General features: G+C 46.4%; 1 protein-coding gene across 5 annotated transcripts in view; it reads right to left on the reverse strand.

Annotated features, from left to right (window-relative positions):
* The window catches only part of LOC121278899 (vacuolar protein sorting-associated protein 13B-like), a 1,102,197-nt gene that overhangs the window by 178,765 nt on the left and 901,038 nt on the right, over positions 1-22,394 (reverse strand). For all 5 annotated transcript variants that reach the window (XM_041189400.1, XM_041189399.1, XM_041189397.1 and 2 more), the window contains one exon: positions 952-1,660. In XM_041189400.1, the coding sequence (XP_041045334.1) occupies positions 952-1,660 (709 nt within the window). The remainder of the gene's footprint in view (positions 1-951; positions 1,661-22,394) is intronic.

Here is a 22,394-nt window from a genome sequence, read left to right on the forward strand (position 1 = left end):
TTCTGATGGGGCTTGGCAGGGTAGATGCTGAGGGATTGTTCTGCTTTGCTGGCTAGGCAGTTTTGAACACAGCGGCACCGTCTCAGGATAAGGGCCAAATTATTTAGGATTGAGATGAGAAGGAATTTCTTCACCCAAAGGATTGTGAATCTTCGGAATTCTCTAACCCAGAGGGTTGTGGATGCTCCATCATTGAATATATTTTAGGCTGAGATGGACAAGTTTTTGGTCTTTCAGGGAATCAAGAGAGAAGGGAAGGCGGCAGGAAAGTGGAGCTGAGAAATGAGATCAGCCATGAGTGTACTGAATGACGGGGCCATTATGTCTACTCCTGCTCCTTATAATTATGTTCTTAAGTTCAGTAGGTTCTCTGGGAAATCTGTACTTCTGAGTTCCCAGACCGCTAAATATCCCCACTCCTGGTCGCTCCACACCTTACAGTTATTATCAGGGCACCATGAGCTTGCAACCTTCAGCAGACCCATTTCAATGTTCTCCAAATAGGCCTCCAGGAGCTTCAGCTCATCCAAAATTCTTCTGCCCACACAATATTCCATGCCCCTGTCCTCACTGATCTACATCAGCTGCCATTTCAACTGTTTTGATGCTTTTGGAGCTATTTCCAATGAGTTATTGCCTTAAGGAGAGGAGCAGAGAGGTAAAAAATGGGTGTAAAACTTAAATTGGTTCTTCTGACAGATTATTTCCCTATATATTAAAATAAGTTGGAGAATGTTACCTCACCAGGTAAATTGTTTTAACATGTGAGTTTAGGTAATATCAATAGACCATAAAACTATGAGAATCATCATTCTGCAGTGTAGAAGAGACCAGGATTAAATTTTCTAAAGCTCAAACTAATTCAGCCGCTGCAAAAATAAGAGAAAAAACATAAAATCAAACAGCAAAATGTAACAAAGTAGAAATTTTGAAACGAGGGAATGTTCTTACCCAAGCATTTGTAGTCTGGCGGGATAGCTTTCAACGTGGCATCAAAGAATGATAGGTCCACCATCTGCTTCCGGTGATGGCAGCTCAATAGTAAAGATGGTTGGGATATCACCAAGTACAGGAAGGGCTCTAGCTGAAGATCATTTGTTCCTCTGCGGCCTGGCTGTCGGACTATAGTGATACCAAGAGCTTGTCGAGCTGATGACCTGCTTGGTGTGTGAAGGCTCTCCAGTGACAAGTGACTGGTAACCTTCCCTGTGGACAATGGAGCATTACTATTCAGAACATCCTCAGCTGTCAGCACGGCAAGCCCTGACTGGCCCGACTTGTTTTCTGGCACACTATCAATCTCCGTTCTTTTCAGGTTTAATGTACTTTTGCTAAATTTGTCACTCGCTTTCGGTCGTTGGCTTTCTTGTTGTGTTTTTGATTTGGAACTAACCATAGTTGAGTAGGTCATTAGTGAGATACGGCTGGCTGTAATAAATATATCGAAAGGGATAAAATTCAAATTCTTCACAATGGAAGACTGGCGGGAGGGTCTTGCGAGGCGATGATGACTGGTTCCACTCTGTTGTTCAATCTGAACAATCCGAATTCGCGCACTGTCACTCCCAATACCACTATCCTGGGCTCCACTGTGTCGTGAAGAAGTGTCCATCGGAGTTCCTTCTGGAGAGGTGGTCTTATTCTGCTCTTTCTGACAAGTCTGCAGTGATAAGGTGGGAGAGTCATATTTATTAGTGGAATCTTGTAAATAAGCACATAATAAATGACAAAGACAGAAGTGCACCAAGCTTACACACAGCATGTTTTTCAACAGCATTGGCCCAGGTTTGTTGCCACAATGACAATGAGGCTAATGGTGCTCACTGTTATGTATGGGCAATTGGGAAAGCAACTTCAGACAAAGGACAGATGCATGGGTCAACTCAGATATCCAGGGCTAAAAGAGCTAAAGTATGAGGGCAAATTGGATCGAATGGGCTTTAATTCCCTTGAATATAGAAGATGAAAGATGAACTGATTGGGGTGTCGATAGTAATTAAAGGCAGATCACAGGGTAGATAGAGTTGAGAACAAGAGGGCATAGCCTTAAAAATCAGAGGGATGATGTTTGGAAGCACTTCTTTACACTAATGGGTAGTGGGAATCTGGAACTCTCTCCCCCAAAAAGCTGTCCGTGCTGAGGGTCAATTGAAAACATCGGGCAGAATCTTGTGGACCCAATAGGAGACTGAGCCACCTGCTGGACAGCCAGCGAGAGCCTCATATCCCTTCTTCTCAGGAAGGCCCATGGCACCTTGAGCCACTCAGGCATTTAACAGGCCAGTGGCTGGCCATCCCCGGGATCAAGAAACCTGGGCAGCAGTGGGGGGAGGCTGAAGTCCCACCAGTCGAAGTCTGCCGGCCAATTAGGGGTCAGTTCTACTGAATGGCAGCACCACCTGGGAGGTGGTGGCTTCCGCAGGTACGAGACCCATCCGAGGCCTAGTATCTCTGCTGGATCCCAGGTCAGAGGTAAGTGATGGTGGGAGATGGGTCGACCGCAAGGGTAGGTGGGTGGTTCTCAGCACCCTCTTCCTGATACCGGGTCTCTCGATCAGGCACTCAGTGCCGTAGAACAAGGGTCCCCCCCAGGGAACCCCCGGGAAACCCTGCACGGGTTTGCTTGTCGTGTTTCCTGCATGGCGAGCCAGCGGTGGCGGGATAAGGCCCTTATGTGAGCATTCATTACCCATTTAAGGACCTCAGTTGGTGGTGGAGTGGGAAGGCCGTCCACTAATCAGGGTGGAGGCGGGAAGGTTGCAGAGTCAAATGCACCCCCTGCCACCAAACTTGCCATGGGTGAGGGCACAAGATTCTGCCCTTAAAACTACGATTGAAAGGTACTTGTTAGACAAGAGTATTTAAGTTTACAGAGCCAGAAAGGGTAGATGGAGTAGAGATACAGATCACTGAATGGTGGAACTGGCTCGAGAGGCTTAATGGTCTTCTTGTTGTTTCTAAATCTGTGCTGGATGCATGGAAGACTGCAGTTCTGAGAAGTACATGAGTGGGCTCAGCTGTGATACCCCTCATTTCTTTGGGCATTCTTGCATTTGGTCTGATGAGCGCAACGCAAAAAAACTTCAGCAGCATGTCTCTCTTTTCGACAACACATTTTTAAATAATTCATGGAATGCGAGTGTTGCTGGTAAATCCAGCATTTATTGCCCATCCCTAATTTCCCCGAGATCACCACGGGCACTCAACGGGCTGAATTTTATGTGCCCCTGGTGGGCGTATTTCCCACAAGGGGACAGGTAAATTGGAGTGGGCGCCCATACCACCACCACCACCCCACCCACCCCAGAGCTCATCCCGATTATACAGAGGGGCAGGCCGCCGGTCACATTAAAATGGCCAATTAAACTTGTAAGCAAGCCTATTGATCCTAACAATACACTGCCCACGCCATTATATATTTGAAGTGAGCAGCAGGGCGGGAGCGGGAAGTGCAATTTTTAACCTGAAATCGTTAAAGGGTGTGAAGAAAGGGGGGTCACCTTTTGGGGGATGCCCTTTGGTGATTGTGGGGCAGCCCTCCTTAGACTGAGCCCCCCACTTCATTCCTACCCAGTCCCTCTCCCCAACCACTGCCTCTGTCCATAACACTCCCAAACTCTCCTGGCCCAAGATCCTGGACTTACCTTCTCCGGGATCCTAAGCCTTGGGCTCCAATCCTCTCCTGTAGTCCCAGCAGCTGCCTATGACTGTTGCCGGGAATGTTGGAGCTGTCAGCCAATCCGATTGGCCAACAGCTCCAGAGGACGGGACTCCCCACCCCAATGAGAGGCAGAAGTCCCACTCAGCCCTGGTTAATAAGCCCAGCTGTTTGGCTTGGAGTCGGTCGACTTCACACCAACATGGTTTCAGGAAGAGAGGGGTGTGCCATCTGGGTCCCTGTATTATTCAGCCCATTAATTGCATGTGACTACTGTCACTCAGCTGAAGTGCTGGATGATAGGCAGTCTCCGTGAAACTGTACTCCAGTAAGAAATCAATGGGCCAGATCTTGCTGGTGAAGTAATGCGCTTTAATGCACAGGCTGCTATTAATATACAAATCAGCCAGCAAGTTCAGCGATTATGAAACACCATGGGCAGAATTTTCTGCTTTGTTGGGCGAGCGGAGTGGGAGCGGACCTGAATGCCGCCCGCGATTGGGGCCCGCCGTCATTTTACACGGGCCGGCCAATTAAGGCCCCCCCAGTGTGAATTGCGGCTCCTGAGGCAGCGGGAGTGGGCTGGAAGCAGTGGGACTCCAATGACCTCCAGGTCCAATGGTGACCCGGCGGCCTGTTTAAAAGCTGCTGCAGCCTTTCAAAGGCTGCGAATCACGGCCAGTGGAAGGGCTCCCCAGAGCGCTGCTGGTGAGCAGGCCAGGCAGGAGGGTAGGGCAGGAGGGCACTGTACCCCTTTTTCCGATGATTACCTTGCTGCCCTCCCCGAGAAGTTGGCAACACGGCGAGAGGTGCTGGTTCCCCAGGACGGGAGAAGGAGCACCCCCCCCCCACCCCATGACGAAACCTGCCTGGGAGGAGGTGGAGGAGGTGGTGAGTTCCAGCGATGTGATGTGGCGCAGCTGGATCCAGTGGCGCAAGCGCTTCAACGATCTGTTGCGCTCAGGAAGGGGTGAGTACCACGTTGGCATTGGTCACTTAGCCCATCAGGTCGGCTTTCCACACTGGTGCCCCCCAACACCTTACAAGTCCGAGTGCAGTGACTGCATCGAATCATTGACGGTATGTGTCCTTCGCTGGGTGGGCCAGCAGATACTGCCCATGTCCAGGTCACCCTGAGAGGGTGGTGAAAAGATGGGTTCTGCCCCTGCAGCAAGTGATGCACTGAGACCCACTTTACTGTTTTGGGTCAACCTGGAGGAGCTGTACCTAGGCTCAGTGCTGGAACTCCAGGACATGACAAAGTCAGGGTGATGACATGTTGGGAGGGGAGTTTCAAGGTGGCGTGGCACCAATCGATCTGCTGTCCTCTGTGCTCCATGTGCTTGCTCCTTCTTGCTATGGAAGGTCAGACCGTGTGGTGCCAAATGTGATGTAGGCAGCATTTGGCCAAGGGGGTGGGCAGGGGATGGTGGGTGTGGGGGACAGGCCTAGCATCTTTGTGTGAGTGCTCGGCAGAAGCGGGGTGAAGAGACACTGGAGCCCTGCAAAGTCCCACTCTGGTTGGGGTGGGCCGTCCGCAAAGAGAGTCCAGGTACAAATAGCTCTAATCAATCCTCTTCTCTCCTTTTCAGGAGAAGAATGGTACATAATGCTGCCGAGCGGGTGAGGACTGGCAGCAGCCTGGCACAGTTGGCGATTCTCAGCTGCTTCGAGCAGGAGGCCCTAGATTTGGAAAGGTGCCATGCGCCCAGGTCCACTGGTGTGGGTGAGGCTGGGGTGCCACGGCCAGGTATGTATGCCCAGCAGTGAGGTTACCATTGTTCTCCCTACAGCCATGGCAGCGCTGAGTGTTCAGTGCTTGAAGTTTGCAACATGGCTTGATCATTGCTTATGGAAGGATGAACGCTTAATGATCCGGGGGACAGGGATGCACATTGACATTGTCTCCATGTTAACTGATCCAATGTCCTTGTTCTTCCTTTCAGCATCAGTGGAGTAGGGCTGGGAGGAGGAGCAGCAGAGGTCCCCTTTCACACCTGAGGCCCCTGAAGTCTCACCAGTGTCACACCATGCTCAGTCAGTGCCTGATGATGTGTCTCTGGAGTCGTCCGTGATGCAGCAATCTCAGGAAATGCGGCCGGACGTGCAGGAGAATCTGGAGGAGATACATGAGGCTATGCTTGGCTTGGTCTCCGTGGTGGAGGAGTCTACTCGGACTATCGCCGAAGCAATGAACCTCATGGCCGAGCGCCATGCGTCCTCCATGGAGAAAGTGGCGACTCTTGTGGAGAGCCTCCTCCAGGAGATCTGTCAGGGCTTCCTGGGGATGCACTCTGACCAGCAAGCCCTCACATTGGCATTGACCTCAGCTGGTCAGTGCCAGTGTGGGAGATGGTGTGGGCACCAAGTTTCACAGCTCAGTGCCCATCCATCCACAGTGAGCAGGGAGGTCCGAAGCAAACTCACTTTGGTGCAGCAGCTGCCTGTTGTCTCTGTGGGCACCTCTCAGGACGCTCCAGATGTGGGCAGCAGCTCCTGCACCTCTCTGCCAGTGACCATAGCCTTTCGTGAGGCTGTGACAACTGGGGAGATGCCAGCTGTGGAACTGGCAGCTCCCTCCCAGGCGGGGCCAGCACAGACTCCACGGGCCAAAGGACGACCACCAAGGTCATCGAGGCAAACAGGACAGCAGGGTCAGCAGGCTGTCTCAGATACCACTCCCAGCGATGGGGCAGCACCAAGATGTAGCATCCGGAAACGTAAAGACGAGGCACCTTAGGTACACCACGGGTTTATCACTGGTGCTTTTGTGCTGGCCCACAATGAGGTCTTTGTGAGTTGGTGTGATTTTTAACACCTTTATCATTTTGTTTCATTAAGTTTCTTTGGTTGTAATATTAAATACAATTATGTCACATGGCTGAGGGTGCCTCTTTTCTTCTGCAGGTGGATGGTTTCCAAAAATGTTATGAGTGTTTTGTGGGACATTCAGCTTTATTAACAAGGACCTTAGTTAATGTTCCTAACCAGGCAGATTTTGCACTTAGGTATCGAGTATGGAACCTACAGCCCAGGCTTGTCCTGGAGATCCATATGTGGTGTGCTAGCTGAAGGTCCATTGGATTAAAGCCTCCTGGGTGTCCCTGCCTCCCTGGAGTATGCCCGGGTCAGCGTCCAGCCCCTCAGCATTTCCCTATGCATGCTCATCCTCGGACTGACTGCTGGACTCATCGTGTGCAGCCGCAGCCACTCCGTCTACATCTTCATTGTCCACTGCATCCCCCCTTTCCAGCGCAAGATTGTGGAGAGCACAGCATACAACCACTATCACCGAGACACGATCTGGGGGGACTACTGGAGTGTGGTCCAGGCATCAGAAGTGCATTTTGAGAAGATCAATGGTTCTCTCCACCACAGCCCTTGTGGAGGCGTGGCTCCTATTGTACCGCTGCTCAGCCTCTGTTCTTGGATGGCGGAGAGGCGTCATGAGCCACCTTCTGAGGAGATAGCCCTTGTCACCCAGCAGCAATCCATCCAGCCGGGCCAGAGCACTGAAGAGTGTCTGAGGATGTAGGCATTGTGGGAGCTGCCTGAGTACCTTGCACAGACTTGTAGAATCAGCATCCTGTGGTCTCACATGATCTGCACGTTCATGAAGTGGAAGCCCTTCCTGTTGACGAAGGCACTGGGCTCACCTGCTGGCGCCTTGATGGTCACATGTGTACTGTCTATAGCACCCTGGACACGGGGGAAGCCAGCAATTGCCACGAAGCCTCTGGCTCATTGTTCCTGGCATTGCCTGGTTCCGATGCTAGTGGATGAAGGTCAATGCAAGCCTGAACAGAGTGTCTGAAACCTGCTTGACACAAGTGAGGACAGCTGATTGGGAGACACCGCAAAGATCACCCACTGACCCCTGGAAGAAGCCAGAGGCAAAGAAGTTGAGGGCAGCTGTGACCTTTAGAGCCACTGGCATGGGGTGTCCACCTACACAGTTAGTGGAGGTCTCAGGCCTGATCATCTGACAGATATAGTTGACTGTCTTCCTTGAGATACGGAACCTCCTTTGGTACTGCACCTCAGACATATTGAGGTAGCTGCTTCACCACCTGTATACTTTGGCAGCAGGATAGTGGCATCTTCTGTGGCCACTCCTGCCTTGGACTGCCTCTTGGCCCTGCACCCCTTTGTGCCTGCCACTGTCCTCCCAAAGGGGGCTCCTCTGGAGGCTGAATGTGCACTCCTGGCCTCCTCCCCCTTCTAGCCCTCGCTTCCTCATCAGAGGAGCTGCATCCAGTGGAGAGTTCAGCTCCCATTCCCAAGCTAAGGGAAGGCTTCCTGAAACTTGAAGGCCCAAAAAAGATTCCTCACTGCTGGGTGCTGACCTGAAGGTTGTAAGTCCAGACCAAGCAGCTGGTATGCATTTTGAACTTTTGCAGATCACACAGGCAAGTATCAGTAACTTTGAAAAATCAATATTTGACAGAGCACACTCGCAAACCCACTAAGCCCTCTTATCCCGCACATGGATGAGGTTTATTCAAATGTGTTCTACCTGCCTGCCTGTTGTGTCTGTGCGCCACCCAAAGATTGCACAGGCGCCAAAAAATCGCCATCGAGTGGCGCCTCAAGGGCCTTAAGTGGCAGGTTAATTAATGGCGGGCACGCATTGGAGACTGACGCGCGCCTGCCCAACAAAACATCGCAATGGCACGCGGTGAGATCGAGACACTTGCCCGATGTCACAATGCGTCATTTTACGCATGGGCGTGCGGGGCCTGCCCCCACATGCCAATAGGAAAATTCTGCCCCATTTGTTACAAACCTCCAGAATTTCCTGTTCAATTTATGCCATTTAATTTTTTGCTCTTTGTAAATGGCATCTCACCCTTACCCGCACTATTATTTTTGAGAACTTGCTGGATTTGCACATTAATTGTCTTGTAATTAATAGCGGAGGGAACAACATGATAAGTGTTAATGCAATGCCAATCAACATTTGTGGCCCATAATGGGAACAAACTGTGGAGTCTCATTACTTCAGGTAGTGAATTATTCTTAGAGATTTACAAAGTTTAAAATGGATCATTATTTTCCTTGCTTTTCCATTCTACCTCTTTTTCTTTCTTAATCTAATATTTCTTTCCCTCTCTTTATTTCTTTTTCTATGCCTGATTTGACTCCAACTTGCCCTATTTCCTTCTCCACCCTTCCCCTCTTTTGATAGTCCTCAAATCTCATTAGTTAAGGAGATACACTGTTGGTCCCATTGTTCACTGACACTTCATATGCCCTGTTGCCCTTCCTGTGCTGTTATCAGCTCGAACTTCCAGAAAGTCATACCATAAAGAGCTTTTAAATTGAAAGGTGAGCGAGAAGTCTAATTAACAGCGAGGCATCCTTTACAGGCAAGAGATGGCACCAAGCCTTCAAAAGAGCAATTCAGAAAGAAGGGGCATACATTAACACTTACACACTGGGCAGAATTTTATGGCCCCATCATGGTGGGGGGCAGGGCCATAAAATGCGGTGAGCGTTCAAAAGTCTACTGACATCAGCAGGACTGTAAAATTCCACCTCTTGTACAATATAACTTGCATACCAAAGTGTCACTGGGTATTTCTGATTACGATTGCATTCGTTAGTATGTAGGTAAAATCAATCAAAATAAAAATAAACAAAATAAATTTAGGAAATATCTCATCCACATACCAGCATTTTTTCTGTGTCGCAATTTTTAAAATATTTTTCTCTCCAACTTTCCACTCCTCCTGCATCACAAACTATTTCCTGGTTGAAAATGAGAGGCTTGCTTGTCAATGAACCATTCAGAGGTGCATGACTGACTCAGGAGAAATTGCCACTCATCTGCCAACCTTCACTCAGTGGCAAGCGCTTTTGCCACAGAGTTGAAGATTGTGGACTCAAACCCCAAACTTAAGTTCCATGACTTGACCATGTAATCTAAGCTGGCACTTCAGTGCAAAAATTGATTTGAGTGTTGTACTATTGGGAGATGCAGTCTTTCAAATTAAAACACTAAACCAAAGCCCTGTCTGCCCTCTCAGCTGCATGTAAAAGATGCTATAACACTATTTGACGAGGAGCAGGGGAAGTGGGACGTTCTGTGTCCAGCCTAGTATTTATCCTCAACCACACTTTACTAAAACAGTTTAACGGGTCCCCTATATCATTGCTGTCTGTGGGAGCTTTAGTGAACACTTGTATTAAAACCTTAGCCACTCCACTGCCTTTCCCAAATATCTCTATATATCTCTTTTTATTGTATTACTGTACACAGCTTTTCAAGGAGGACTCTGGAAATGCAATATGTTAACTGAAGGAACAGCATATCAGGGAATTGCTATTTGTGGCTTGAAGTTCAGACATTGCCAAAGAGCAATTTTCCGATCTCTGCCATTAACAAACTGGTGTGTAAAGGACGGGAAAGGCTGGAGGCAAACCATTCATGGTCTGCTCATGCACTTAATATTAATCAGTTCAAGTTAATGCGGGCAGAATTCCAGAAGTGTGTGTAGCAGAGATGCATTCAAAGTGCCGATTTGGATGGGGGAGCTTTACAAATCGAACTGGGGAGGAGAAAGAATGTAAAATCAATGAAAATACACAACATTGTGCTCTTTTTAAAATATAAGTATCTATGAAGAAAATAATTTGCCTATCTATGGCACCTTTCATGACCTCAGAATATCTCAAGGTGCTTTAACAATGAATCAACTACTTTTGAAATGTAGTTGATACTGCAGTGTGGCAGCTAATTTGTGCACAGCAAGGTCCCACAAACATCAATGTGATAATAATAATCTAGTTTCATGATTGAGGGATAAGTATTTGCCCAAACCCTGCGAAGATATCCCCTTCTTTTCTTTGAAATAGTGCTACAGGATTGTTTGCGTTCACCTAAGGAGGCAGTTGGGACCTTGGTTGAACACACATCTGAAGGACCGTACTTCTGTCAGTGTAGTGCTGCCTCAGTACTGAAGTGTCAGCCTGGGATACCTGCTCAAACCTATGGACTGGAATTGAACCTACAATCTATTGAATCAGAGGTGAGAGTGCTATTCACTGAGCTATGCCTGACATACGCACATAATGGCCCAGATTTTGCAGTTGCAGAGTGATGGAGCGCATCACCGACCTCAAAGAGAGCTGTCCACAAAGGTTGAGTGATCTCTGTAATATGGAATTCCCCTTTCACGCGGTCAGACTGAATTTGGTGGCAAGTTAAGGGAATCTCCAGGCATCCAGCAACAGTGATGTCATCAAGCAAAATAAGCAATCACACTGAAGTATTCTCACAGACAGCAAACCGAAACGTCAAATACATGATGATTATTCTGCACTTTATATTCAATTTTATAATGAGTGAAATAAATAATTGGGACAGACACCTTAAAAGCTGAAACATCTTAAACTTTAAAAAAATCATATTAAATTATTATATTATTGGGAATTGTCAGAATGGGAAAATTGGCATTACACTAATTTAAGATTTCTTTTCCAGGGCAGGAGAGACTCTTCAGCAGTAGCTACGATTTAGTACATTGCTAAAAACCCAGTTACATCTCAATAGCAAGGTTTCATTTTGTGATGGATTTTTAACAGTGATACTCCAGCATGAAAGGTAAATTCTCGTCAGTTTGGTGACTTCTCAATGATTGCAGTCTGCAGGGCTTCTGGGTTTCCATGTTTAACTTTGCATGTGCAGACTCCAGAAGTTTTTACCCATTTCAGAGGAGTAACGATGGGGAATGCTGACAGTTTTACCGTCATTACTACCACAAAATTCAGGCCAACATAAAGTCTTGGATAACCCTATTATCTGCCTAACGCATCAAAATGAATGGGGAAAACACATTATTCCCACTTGTTCCAGGGTTGGCACGGTAATACTTCTTAGCCTTCTTACAAGAAACAGTTGTAAGATAAGCCATCTTTTGTGACCAACTTAAGTAAAACGACAGGAGATTCATTGCTACCAATGAGTTAAATGAAGGCAGGATACAAGAATAACAACTTATGGTGTCTTTAACTTGATAAAATGTCCCAAGACACTATAACATATTATAAAATAAAATATAACACCAAGCCACATAAGGACATGTAAGGTAAGATAGTGATAAGCTTGGTCAAATTGGTCAAGTCAAATTGCATCCCAAAGATGTCTATATTTTCTTTTCCACAAGTTTAAGATTTACAACAGAGCTCAAACATTATCAAATCATATTTCAGGATTCATAATGTTTGGAACTTTACTGTCAGCATTTCTTCTCTTCCAACTTCAGTTAGCCACTGTTCAGCCTCCAACCTCACAATCCTATGAACTTCTGGATGAGACTGGGTTTACAAACATGGGTAAGAATTTAGTCAGACTCTGAACACCAGACTTACAACCAAGGAAAGGCCTTTCCAGAAGAGTGGTCAAATTAACATGATTTAAACAACTGACAAAAAGATTTCACGCTGAAGGTGGGCAGGATGGCCTTTTAGACTAGGTCCAAAATCTTGGATAAAAGGTCCATTAACTAAGTACCCTGCTGTGAAAGCCACTGGAATTGCTACAATCACTCTGAACATAAGCAAATTCCTACTGACAATAAGTGCATTAAAGCTTTATTGTGTAAATGGAGCAAAAGCAGAACAACACATTTTCAAAACTGAATTGAAGCAAATGAGAAAATGTAATTGGCTACTGGTATGGGTTAACATGAATGTTGATTGAGTTATAAAAGACTGCCGCACATTTTATTCGTTTTAATCACTACAGATGTTTTAAATTATTGCATTTGAAAAAATATTTTCTACTGCCCTTAAAGTATGAAGCTTCTGCTATGAACGCTTCAGAGAATTAAATACATATTATTGCAACATCGAAGATAAAATTTCAGGCCTTCAGGCATACATTAAATGAGCTGGCAATACATTAAAGAAAATGCTTTGCTTATTAGATACTTCCTATTCTAAACAGTGTCATCAAAAACTAAAGACCGATCCATATAAAAGGCAATAGAGTGTTTCCACAAGAACCCTATGCCAAAAACCCCGTTTCTTCCAGCTAATGAGTAAAGGATGTGTCCTTTTTATATGAATGTAAGGTTTTCCAAATAGCCACATTAGGAGGCACAAATATATGTTCCATATGGGTCATATTTCATCAAATTGTATTGGTATGATTCTTGAGATCAACAGCATGATAGCATTTAATAATGTTTCATACAAAACAAAGTCGAAGATAAAATCCACCCACTTTTCCAATTGAGAATAAGTGACTGGAATCTACAGGTTTGGATTCTGCAGCTGAAGAAACATAAATAAGTTAAGAAGAGAGCAAAAGTGAAATTAAAGTTGTAGTGTAACTTTCCTCTACACCAATTACAGGCTTATTTAAAACAATAACACAAGAAATAGGAGTAGGAGCAGCCCTGCAGGTCTGCTCCACCATTCAATAAGATCATGACTGATGTTTTACCTTAACTACACCTTTCTGCATTATCCCCACATCCCGATTCCCATAGTATCCAAAATCTGACTTGAATATACTCAATGATTGAGCATCCTTACCTCTCTGGGGTAGAAAATTCCAAAGGTTCATGTTATATGTTCAGTAGGTCTCATGAAGAGGAGCTGAGTCTTGTACAATTAAACATTAAGGGCAGAATCATCCCAAATTTGCACTAAGTGTGGTAGCGGGTGTGAAAAAAGACGTTTTATTCACCAGCTGCAATGGCAGGTTTCTGCAGCATATCATCCCCTTCCCACCTCAAATTATGCAGTCACAGGAAACACACTGAATCGCTGGTAGTAGGCCTCCAATTGGCCCACCACGCAGTTCCCTTGCCACTTTCTCATGCTGGGCGCCATATTTAAAGCATACTTAAAGCATTTTAATCATCTCACTCACTGCCAGCTCAAGGGACATCACACTCACACACTTTCACATCACCATCTGGCCTCATCTCCTCTGGAGATAGCCTCCCAAGCCCGTCAATGTCTTCACTCAGCACACACGCACGCCTGCCATCCTCTCATTTGGCCTGACATGCGCCTTGTTCGCAATCTCTCCAGCTATCTTTATGCAAGACAAGATCGCGCACAATCAAGGGGAGAGGTCCCAAACCCAGGGTGGGCTTCAAGATCCTCACTCCATTCAAGAGTCACACATTGGAGCTGGCCAGAGAGGATGTCGACCGTTCTTGTAGCGAGGGTGAGTTCGATGGCGAACACCCATGTGAGGATCCTGCACCACATCATCCTTCTCTCAACACTACTCTAAGTCCACTATTCTGTGTTGAACTTGGCTGTCAAGCACTAATAATCTCCACTTTCTCTCCAAGGTTCATCTGACACGTCGCCCTCAGGCGACCTTGACCCCAACCCCAATGCCAGAAGCACCTCGGGTGAGGATCCTGAGGGCAATATCATTGAAGACCTATCACAGTGCTCATTGACATCCTCCACCAGTGCAGTGACATACACCCTCGAGATGGGAACGAGATGTAGAGTAGCTTTGGGATCACGATATGGTGAGCACACCACATAATCTGTTCCACGGCAGGCAGAGACACGGACAACCTTAGTCAGCAGCACTAGGAGGACTGCTGGAGGCAAGGAAACTGCTGAATCTGAGTAAGATGATGAGCCTCTGGACTCGATCCTCAATCACTTAGTATAGTTGCAAAGACAATCACGGGAACATCAGGAAGGGATGTCTGGTGCACTGTACTCCTCAAATTGCAAGAGATATTAAAGGAGTCTGTCCGCCTTCAGTCCAAGGTGATAGTGCCGGCATGCACCTAGGTCAACACTGGTTGGATGGTGGCCTCCGGGACTCTCTTGGTCCAGGACATTGGTCCTGCACTGCTGCACGGGATGAACTCCATCGCTGATGCCATAGTTGACCTCCAAAAGTGTCAACAGGAGAGGGATCCAAGTCAGCTTGATCTCAGTACAGCTTCCCCCTCTCCTCAAGGAGTCAGCCACGGGCTGTCTGGCACCCATAGGGCGGAGGACCAGAAGCTCGACACCCCGGGGTCATCCATCCAGGTGACTCCAGGAATGTCTGGCCATTGAAAACCCTCTTCCTGTGAGCCCACAGTTCCAGCTCCAAGGAGAGAGCAGCTGGCCCACAGCAGGGCACCCAAAGCAGGCCGGGGTCTTGGCTCTCCACAGGACGCATGCCGAAGTAATCACAGACAGGGCATCGCAGTCAGTAGGCTGTCTCCAGTTTCACTGTGGATGTTGGGGAGCACCAAGCCATGGCGGAAGGGTTAGGAAGATTAAGATGACGTAGTCGCACAGCCTCGGGTTAATCACTTGTAGATAATGTTCACTAAATAATTTCACAAGAATGTCTCCTTGCCTAAGGCCCCTTATGAAGGGGAAATCATGCCTAACAAATTTCTTAGAACTTTTTGAGGAGGTAACAAGCAGGATAGATAAAGGAGAACCAGTAGATGTAATATATTTGAATTTCCAAAAGGCATTCAATAAGGCACCGCACATAAGGCTACTTAATAAGATAAGAGCCTATGGTGTTAGGGGTAATATATTAGCATGGATAGAGGATTGGCTAACTAATAGAAGACAGAGAGTTGGGATAAGAGGGGCATTTTCTGGATGGCAACCTGTAACTAGTGGAATGCCACAGGGATCAGTGCTGTTGCCTCAATTATTTACAATATATATTAATGAATTAGATGAGGGAAGTGAATGTACTATCGCCAAGTTGACAGATGACACAAAAATAGATGGGAAGGCAAGTTGTGAGGATGACACAAGGAATCTACAAAGGGATATAGACAGGTTAAATGAATGGGCAAAAACTTGGAAGATGGAATATAATGTGGGAAAATGTGAGGTTATGCACTTTGACAGAAAGAATAGAGGAGCTGAATATTATTTAAATGGAGAAAAACTGCAGAAGGCTGCAGCACAGAAAGATTTGGAAGTGTTGTGCATGAATCCCAAAAAGCTAACATACAAGTTCAACAGGTAATAGGGAAGGCAAATGGAAGGTTGGGCTTTATTTCAAAGGGAATGGAGTATAAAAATAGGGAAGTCTTGCTAAAACTATATAAGGCATTAGTCAGACCACACCCAGAATACTGTGAACAGTTTTGGTCCCCTTATCTAAGGGAAGATATACTGGCATTGGAGGCAGTCCAGAGAAGGTTCGCTAGGTTGATCCCGGGTATGGAAGGATTTTCTTATGAGGGGAAGCTGAGTAGGTTGGGCCTGTACTCATTGGAGTTTAGAAGAATGAGAGATAACCTTATTGAAACATATAAGATTCTTAGGGGGCTTGACAGGGTAGTTGCTGAGAGATTGTTTCCGCTTACGGGAGAGTCTAGGACTAGAGGGCATAATCTCAGAGTAAGGGGTCACCCATTTAAAATAGAGATGAGGAGGAATTTCTTCTCTCAGAGGGTAGTGAATCTGTGGAATTCTTTACTACAGAGGGCTGTTGAGCCTGGGTCGCTAAGTATATTCAAGGTTGAGATAGACAGATTTTTAATCAGTAAGGGAATCAAGAGTTATGGGGAAAAGGCAGGAAAGTGGAATAAAGGATTATCAGACCAATCATGATCTCATTAAATGACGGAGCAGACTTGATGGGCCGAATGGCCTACTTTTGCTCCTACATCTTATGTTCTTGTTATCATGGGCAATGCTCATTATCACTCAGATGTGAAACCTTGGTTCCTGCACAAGACAAAGGCAGGTGTCTCAGTCCAGGGCCTCTCCCCTATGCAGTGTGTAACCTTCAGGCCAAAGTAGTGATCCAGCTTCACACTCACTGGACTCATCAGTGATGCTTGCATCTCGACAGTGCTAGTCATTGCTGCCAGAATGTCATGAGCAGGTGTCACAGAGTTCTGCCATTTTCTCTGTTTGCTCTCAGCACCTTTGAAGTGGGGCTGCCCCCCATCTCTTCAGCATCTGTGTCTGGTGATGGTGTGCTCCTGAAGGGGACAGGTGCTGAAGGCTGGCAAAGGATCAGGTGCATTTAAAGTTTCACAGCTGCATCTCCATGATATGATCCTGATCACAGAGCACAAACAAGCTGCCCTCACCCAGGCAGGAGTCAGACATTCACAGATGCAAGGTGAGGATGTCAGGACTGCCAAACAGCATCTCGTCATCATCCTCCATGAATCATGCAGCTACGAAGGCCTCCCAAGCGTGCCTGCCTCAACTGGCCAGTGCGATGGCCTTATAGTCGGCATCTTCACCTTCCAGGACCTCATCACCATCATTCCACTTGACGACATCCTCATCGGAAGAGATGTGCAGCTCTTCCATCGCCTCCTCAGCCAGGTCCTCCTTCATTGGTTGTGTAGTGCACAGCAAGCTACGATGATGTGCGATAACCTCGTGGACTGCACTGCCATGCTCCACTGGACCTGTCAAGGCACAGGAACCTCATTTTCAAACTGCTTATCATTTGGTCCACATAAGTCCGGGATGTGGGACGGTTATACTGTCGCTCTGCTGCACTCTGAGGTTGCTGCAAGGGCATCATCAGCCATGTCCAATGTGGCTAGCCCTCTTCCCCAAGGATCCAGCCCTGCAGCCTCTCTGGCCCCTGGAAGGTGTTAGGGTTCTGAGACCTGCTAAGGAAGTAGGAGTCATGGATATTCCCTGGGAATCATGATTAGATCTGTAGGATATGTTTGTGGTGGTTGCACACCAGCTGAACATTCAGTAAGTTTTAGCCCTCACTGTGATGTAGTTGACCGCTTGTTGCCACAGAGATCTAAGCGCCATGTGAGTGCAGTCAATGGCACCCTGCACCTGTGGGAAACCAGAGATCTGCTCAGATCCCAGCACTCTTGCTTCCTGATTCCGGGCAAAACACACAATGTTCTGTGTCTTCACAAAGGTGGCATCCGTGACCTCCTGGATACACTTGTGCACGGAGGCTTGTTAGATCCTGCACAAGTCATCTGTGGAGCACTGGAAGGAGCCACTGGCATAAAAATTGAGCGCATGGTCACTTTCACAGCCAATGGCAGAGAATGTCTGCTATGTCCCCGTGGCGCCAAATCCTGCAGCAGGTGGCATATGTGACCGATCAGTTCCCTTGACATGTGCAGTCTTCAGCAACACTGGTTCTCAGTCATCTGCAGGAATGACAAGCACCACCTTTGGACCTTGGGATTAGCGAAGCACCTACGAGTGACAGCTCTCTATGGATCTTCAGCTGCATGTGCAGCAGGCCCTGCCGCCCTTTCAACTTCAGGAGGGTGCCGAGTCAGGCACCTCTACTGCACTCTTCTTCTCTGCTCCCTGTAAGCCATGAAGCAAACCACCACATCACCAAGCTCCATGATTTTAATGTACTTCTCCTCCAGGATCAAATAGAGAGGTGTGGGTTAGAATATGTGTCCTAAAAGCCTCTCTTGGTTAAGTCTGAAGGCCCCTTCATGTATGCAGGATAGTAAGGGCCACCATTTGGATGGTCAGTGTGTAGTGCACTCATTGGCTGGCTGAAACACCTACACTCCACTCCACCTGACTGACTGGCAGCAGCTTTTGGCCACAGGACTGCACGCTGTGCTCTCAACTCAGGAGCAGGCATTCTCCGAACCTGCACTTGAATGCTACACTGTTAGCTTGAACCATAAGGGATACTGGTCCAAACCTGAATAAAGACATTGCAAGGGGCTGTGAGCACCTCCACCAGTGACTGCGACATGGCCGCCTTTTGCAAGGGGATTGTACAACTTGCCCAGTCGGCCAACTGATCTGCTGTCCCCTAAAACACACATTAATTTGCTGTCTGTGTCTGGGGTGTGAAAGGTTCTAGAGCATTTGGTGGCACTTTCATGCTTTTCCATTGCTCGAGTGGGCAGAAGAGTTTCAGAGGCTCTGACTCCAAGCATTGCAATGGAACTGCTGCTAAACAATCTCGGCTGTGGAAGAATGCTCACTTTTGACAAGCTTTTCCAAAGGCGTTGCCACTTCCCTCACCCCCCCCTCACCCTGGCATGTGCTTGCGTACCTCCTTCAGTCTGTGCTGCCCTCTTGCTGCCCCCGCCCTGGCTTCACCCGCACTGAAGCCCTTGCTCCGGCACCGCACTGAAAGCCAGCCAGGAAAAAGCCACTTTCTTGTCCCCCCACTAAATGCACAGCAATTCTTCCTTGATGTCCTATGGGCGATCCTCACGAGCACTGCGCAAGGTTGCGTGCCCTCACCTCAGAGTTCCCCTTGAAGTTCAGCTCGCCAGGAGCGCATCTTTTAAAAGCAGTCGAGATGCACACTGTTCTGAAGTCACGCCGACTTGGACGGTAAATTTGACATTGGGTGATGATTCTGGTGAGCAGGGCTGATAATAAGATGCTAAAGTATTGAAATTAGGTTCCCGACACGCAACGACGGAAATGCAACCCATCATTGATGGATGGAGTGGACGATCGCAAACTGGTTTCACGATGGTGTAAAACCAATTTTTGGCCTTCTCACCATTTTGTCTGCTCACGTCCACCTTGACGCCTGCCACCAACAGGACCGGGCGATTCCGGCCTGGTAATATAACTATGTACATATATACAGGGTATAGTCCAAGCCAGGAGCTAACTCCCTGCTGGCTTCTGCACAGGGTCTCTGTCCAGTCCACAACTCGCCCTAATCTCAGATCATGTGCATCTTTATTTCACAATTTGGGCACGACTGTTTCCCAATCCCCCATTAACCTTTGCTATGCCAGAAACCCTTAGACTACGGTTCACAACCTTGTGAGTGTAAAGATTTCTCTTTATCTGAATCGAAAAGGATTGGCTGTAGGCTGTAATCCCAAATTCTAGACTCTGCAGCCTGAGAAACAGCTAGCCCGTCATGACTTTCAAGAATTTTAAAAGTGGTCACCTCTCATTCTTCAACTCTGCAGACTATAGGTCTAGTCTACTCAATCTCTCCTCAGGACAACCCTCTCACTCTTAGAATCAATGTAGTGAACTGTCTTTTCACCCCCTCTAAGGTAAGTATAGCCTTCCTTAAGTAAGGACATCAAAATGGTGCACAGTACTCTAGGTGTGGTCTCAGCAAGACTCTATACAATTGCAGTGAGACATTTTTACGCTTATATCCAATCCCTTTAAAACAAATTGTTACCTATTTGTATTGCTGGGAATAATCTCTGATCCATCAATTTTATTTTAAAAGGTTTTAATAGAGTTATATTCTGAATGGCAGGAGAGAAAAGCAACAAAAAAACTCCAAGTTGATTCTATTGAATTAATTAATCCATGCAGCAGGTTCGTCTTTTAATAGGATCTATACTGTTGAAAGTCTTTTCTCACTCTATTTAAATTAATAAGTTTATTTGGCTGCCATTAAGTAGAAAAGTCATGTTTATTTGCTATAAAGAATACAGGTCAAGTATCCCTTATCCGTAAATCTGAAAACCGAACACATCCAAAAACCACACTTGCTTTGAACCTCATCGACCTTTAGCGCCGCAAGTTCCTGACCCAAGCCGACACGAACTTGCCGACTGCACCCCAGCTTTAGTGCAGCAAGTCTCCTTGTTTTCCTGCACATTGACATTCTGAACCCTCTTCTACAAGCAGGATTGCAGATGGCGCCACTGGTGGGAACGTATTATAGGTATCCTGTATTTATTATTCTGTGGTACATCTTACTTTCTAGCCATTTTATTTACTTTTAGACTATAGCTAGCCTAGGCTTCAGCCATTGCATTATAAGTAGGCCTAGTACCATATGCGGGATCCGAAAACCTGAAACAATCTGAAATCCAAAATGCAATCGGCCCTGAGTATTTTGGATAATGGATAACCTGCATTGAGATCTTTACTTGGCAGTTGCTTAATGTCATATCAAGGCAACAACATATCTTACTAAATGTTAACTCACACACACACACATATGCACATACACACGTGCAGGCACACACCACATAACACAGATTTAAACTAATTTTAATGATACACAATGCATTTCCACATCTCTTCATGGTTCCAAAGTCCAATATATTTGCCCGGTTAATTTTTTTAAAAAACTGATTACGGGGAAGCAGCCACACCTCAGCAAGTTGCTTTACTCCTTGTTCCTGTGAAACTCCTAGGAACCATGTTGCATTGTAGCATAATTATTATTCCTTTGAACATTACCCTGTAATGCCTTTATTCAAGTAGGCAGACAAAAGGCAGGAAACTATACTCCAGTTCCCAGTCATTGAGAAAGTGCTGGAATCATTATTAAGGAAATAGTAGAAACACGTTGAGAAAATCGTAATGGAATCAAGCAGTGTCAATGTGGATTTATGAAAGGGAAATAGTGTTTGACAAATTTTTTAGACTGCTTTGAGGATGTAACAAGCAGAGTAGATAAAAGGGAATAAGTAGATGTGGTGTACAGGATATTTGGATTTCCAAAAGGCATTCGATAAAGTTGCACATAAAAAAATGCTGTAAAAAATTAAATTCCATTGTGTTGGGGATAATATATTAGCATGGATAAATGATTGACTAACTAACAGAAAACATAGAGTCAGGATAAATGGGCCATTTTCAGGTTGGCAAACAAACTAGGGGTGCCACATGGATCAGAGTTGGGGCCTCGACAGTTTAAAATCCAGATTCATGGCTTAGATGAAGGGGCATGTTGTTGTAGCCAAATTTGCTGGTGAGTCATAGATAGGTGGGAAAGCAAGTTGTGAGGAGGACACAAAGTGGCCGCATAGGGATATAGATATGTTAAGTGAGTGGGCAAAAATTTGGGGTTATAATGTGGGAAAATCAGAGGTTGCCCACTTGGGTGGGATGGATAGAAAAGCAAACTATTATTTAAATGGAAGGAGGCTACAAAGACCTGTGGTACATAGGTATCTGGGTGTCCTCGTACACAAAGCACAAAAAGTTAGCAGGCAGGCAGAGCAAGTAATGAGGAAGACAAATGGAAGGTTGCTCTTTGTGGCAAGAGGGCTGGTCAAAGAGATAGCTTTTATGGAACATCTTAAAGGAAGAAAGAGCAGCCAAGAGACAGAGGGGTTTAGGGAGGAAATTCCAGATGTGGCGGGTGAAGGACAGCCACTAATAATGGAGTGAAGGAAGTGGGGAATGGACAAAGGGCCAGAGTTGGAGAGAGAAGCAAGGCCATGGGGAGGATCTGAACATCAGGACGGGCATTTTAAAATCAAGGCTTTGCTAGACCGGGAGATAATGTAGATCTGCGAGCTAGGGGAAGATGGTTAAACAGAACTTGGTGTGAGTTAGGATATGGGCAGCAGAGTTTTAGATGAGCTCAAGTTTATCGAGGATGGAAGATGGGAGGCCAATCAGGACAGTTTTAGAATAATTATTGCAATCTGTAAGCTATAAAAAAGCAAAGGTTGGCTCTTCATGCTCCTATTAGCTGCAGGGTAGTGTTCTGCACCATGTGCTTTGTTCTTCACTTCTCAATTAGATTTCTCAATTAGAATAAAAACGATGCCAGATAGTTGGAAAGTTTGCTGGGAGACGAGCCCCAAACAGTTATGTAGCAAATCATGCAGTCAATCAGCAAAATAGTTACTAACCAGAATTGGTAAATGCTGCACTTGCTGTTAATAATTTAAAATTCATGATCCAGGAAACATTATGTTCAGTGCCTAATCAATTTTTGACGATGCTATTTTCAGGAAACCATGATCCTGCTGTTACCATAAGTCAGTTTAAATCCCAGGCTTGCCAGGGGACAGACAAACTCAACTCTCTCGTGACTGCCAAGTTTCACCAAATGCTTGGGGCACCC

The sequence above is a fragment of the Carcharodon carcharias genome, chromosome 6 (assembly GCF_017639515.1).
Source record: "Carcharodon carcharias isolate sCarCar2 chromosome 6, sCarCar2.pri, whole genome shotgun sequence".
Lineage (NCBI taxonomy): Eukaryota > Metazoa > Chordata > Chondrichthyes > Lamniformes > Lamnidae > Carcharodon > Carcharodon carcharias.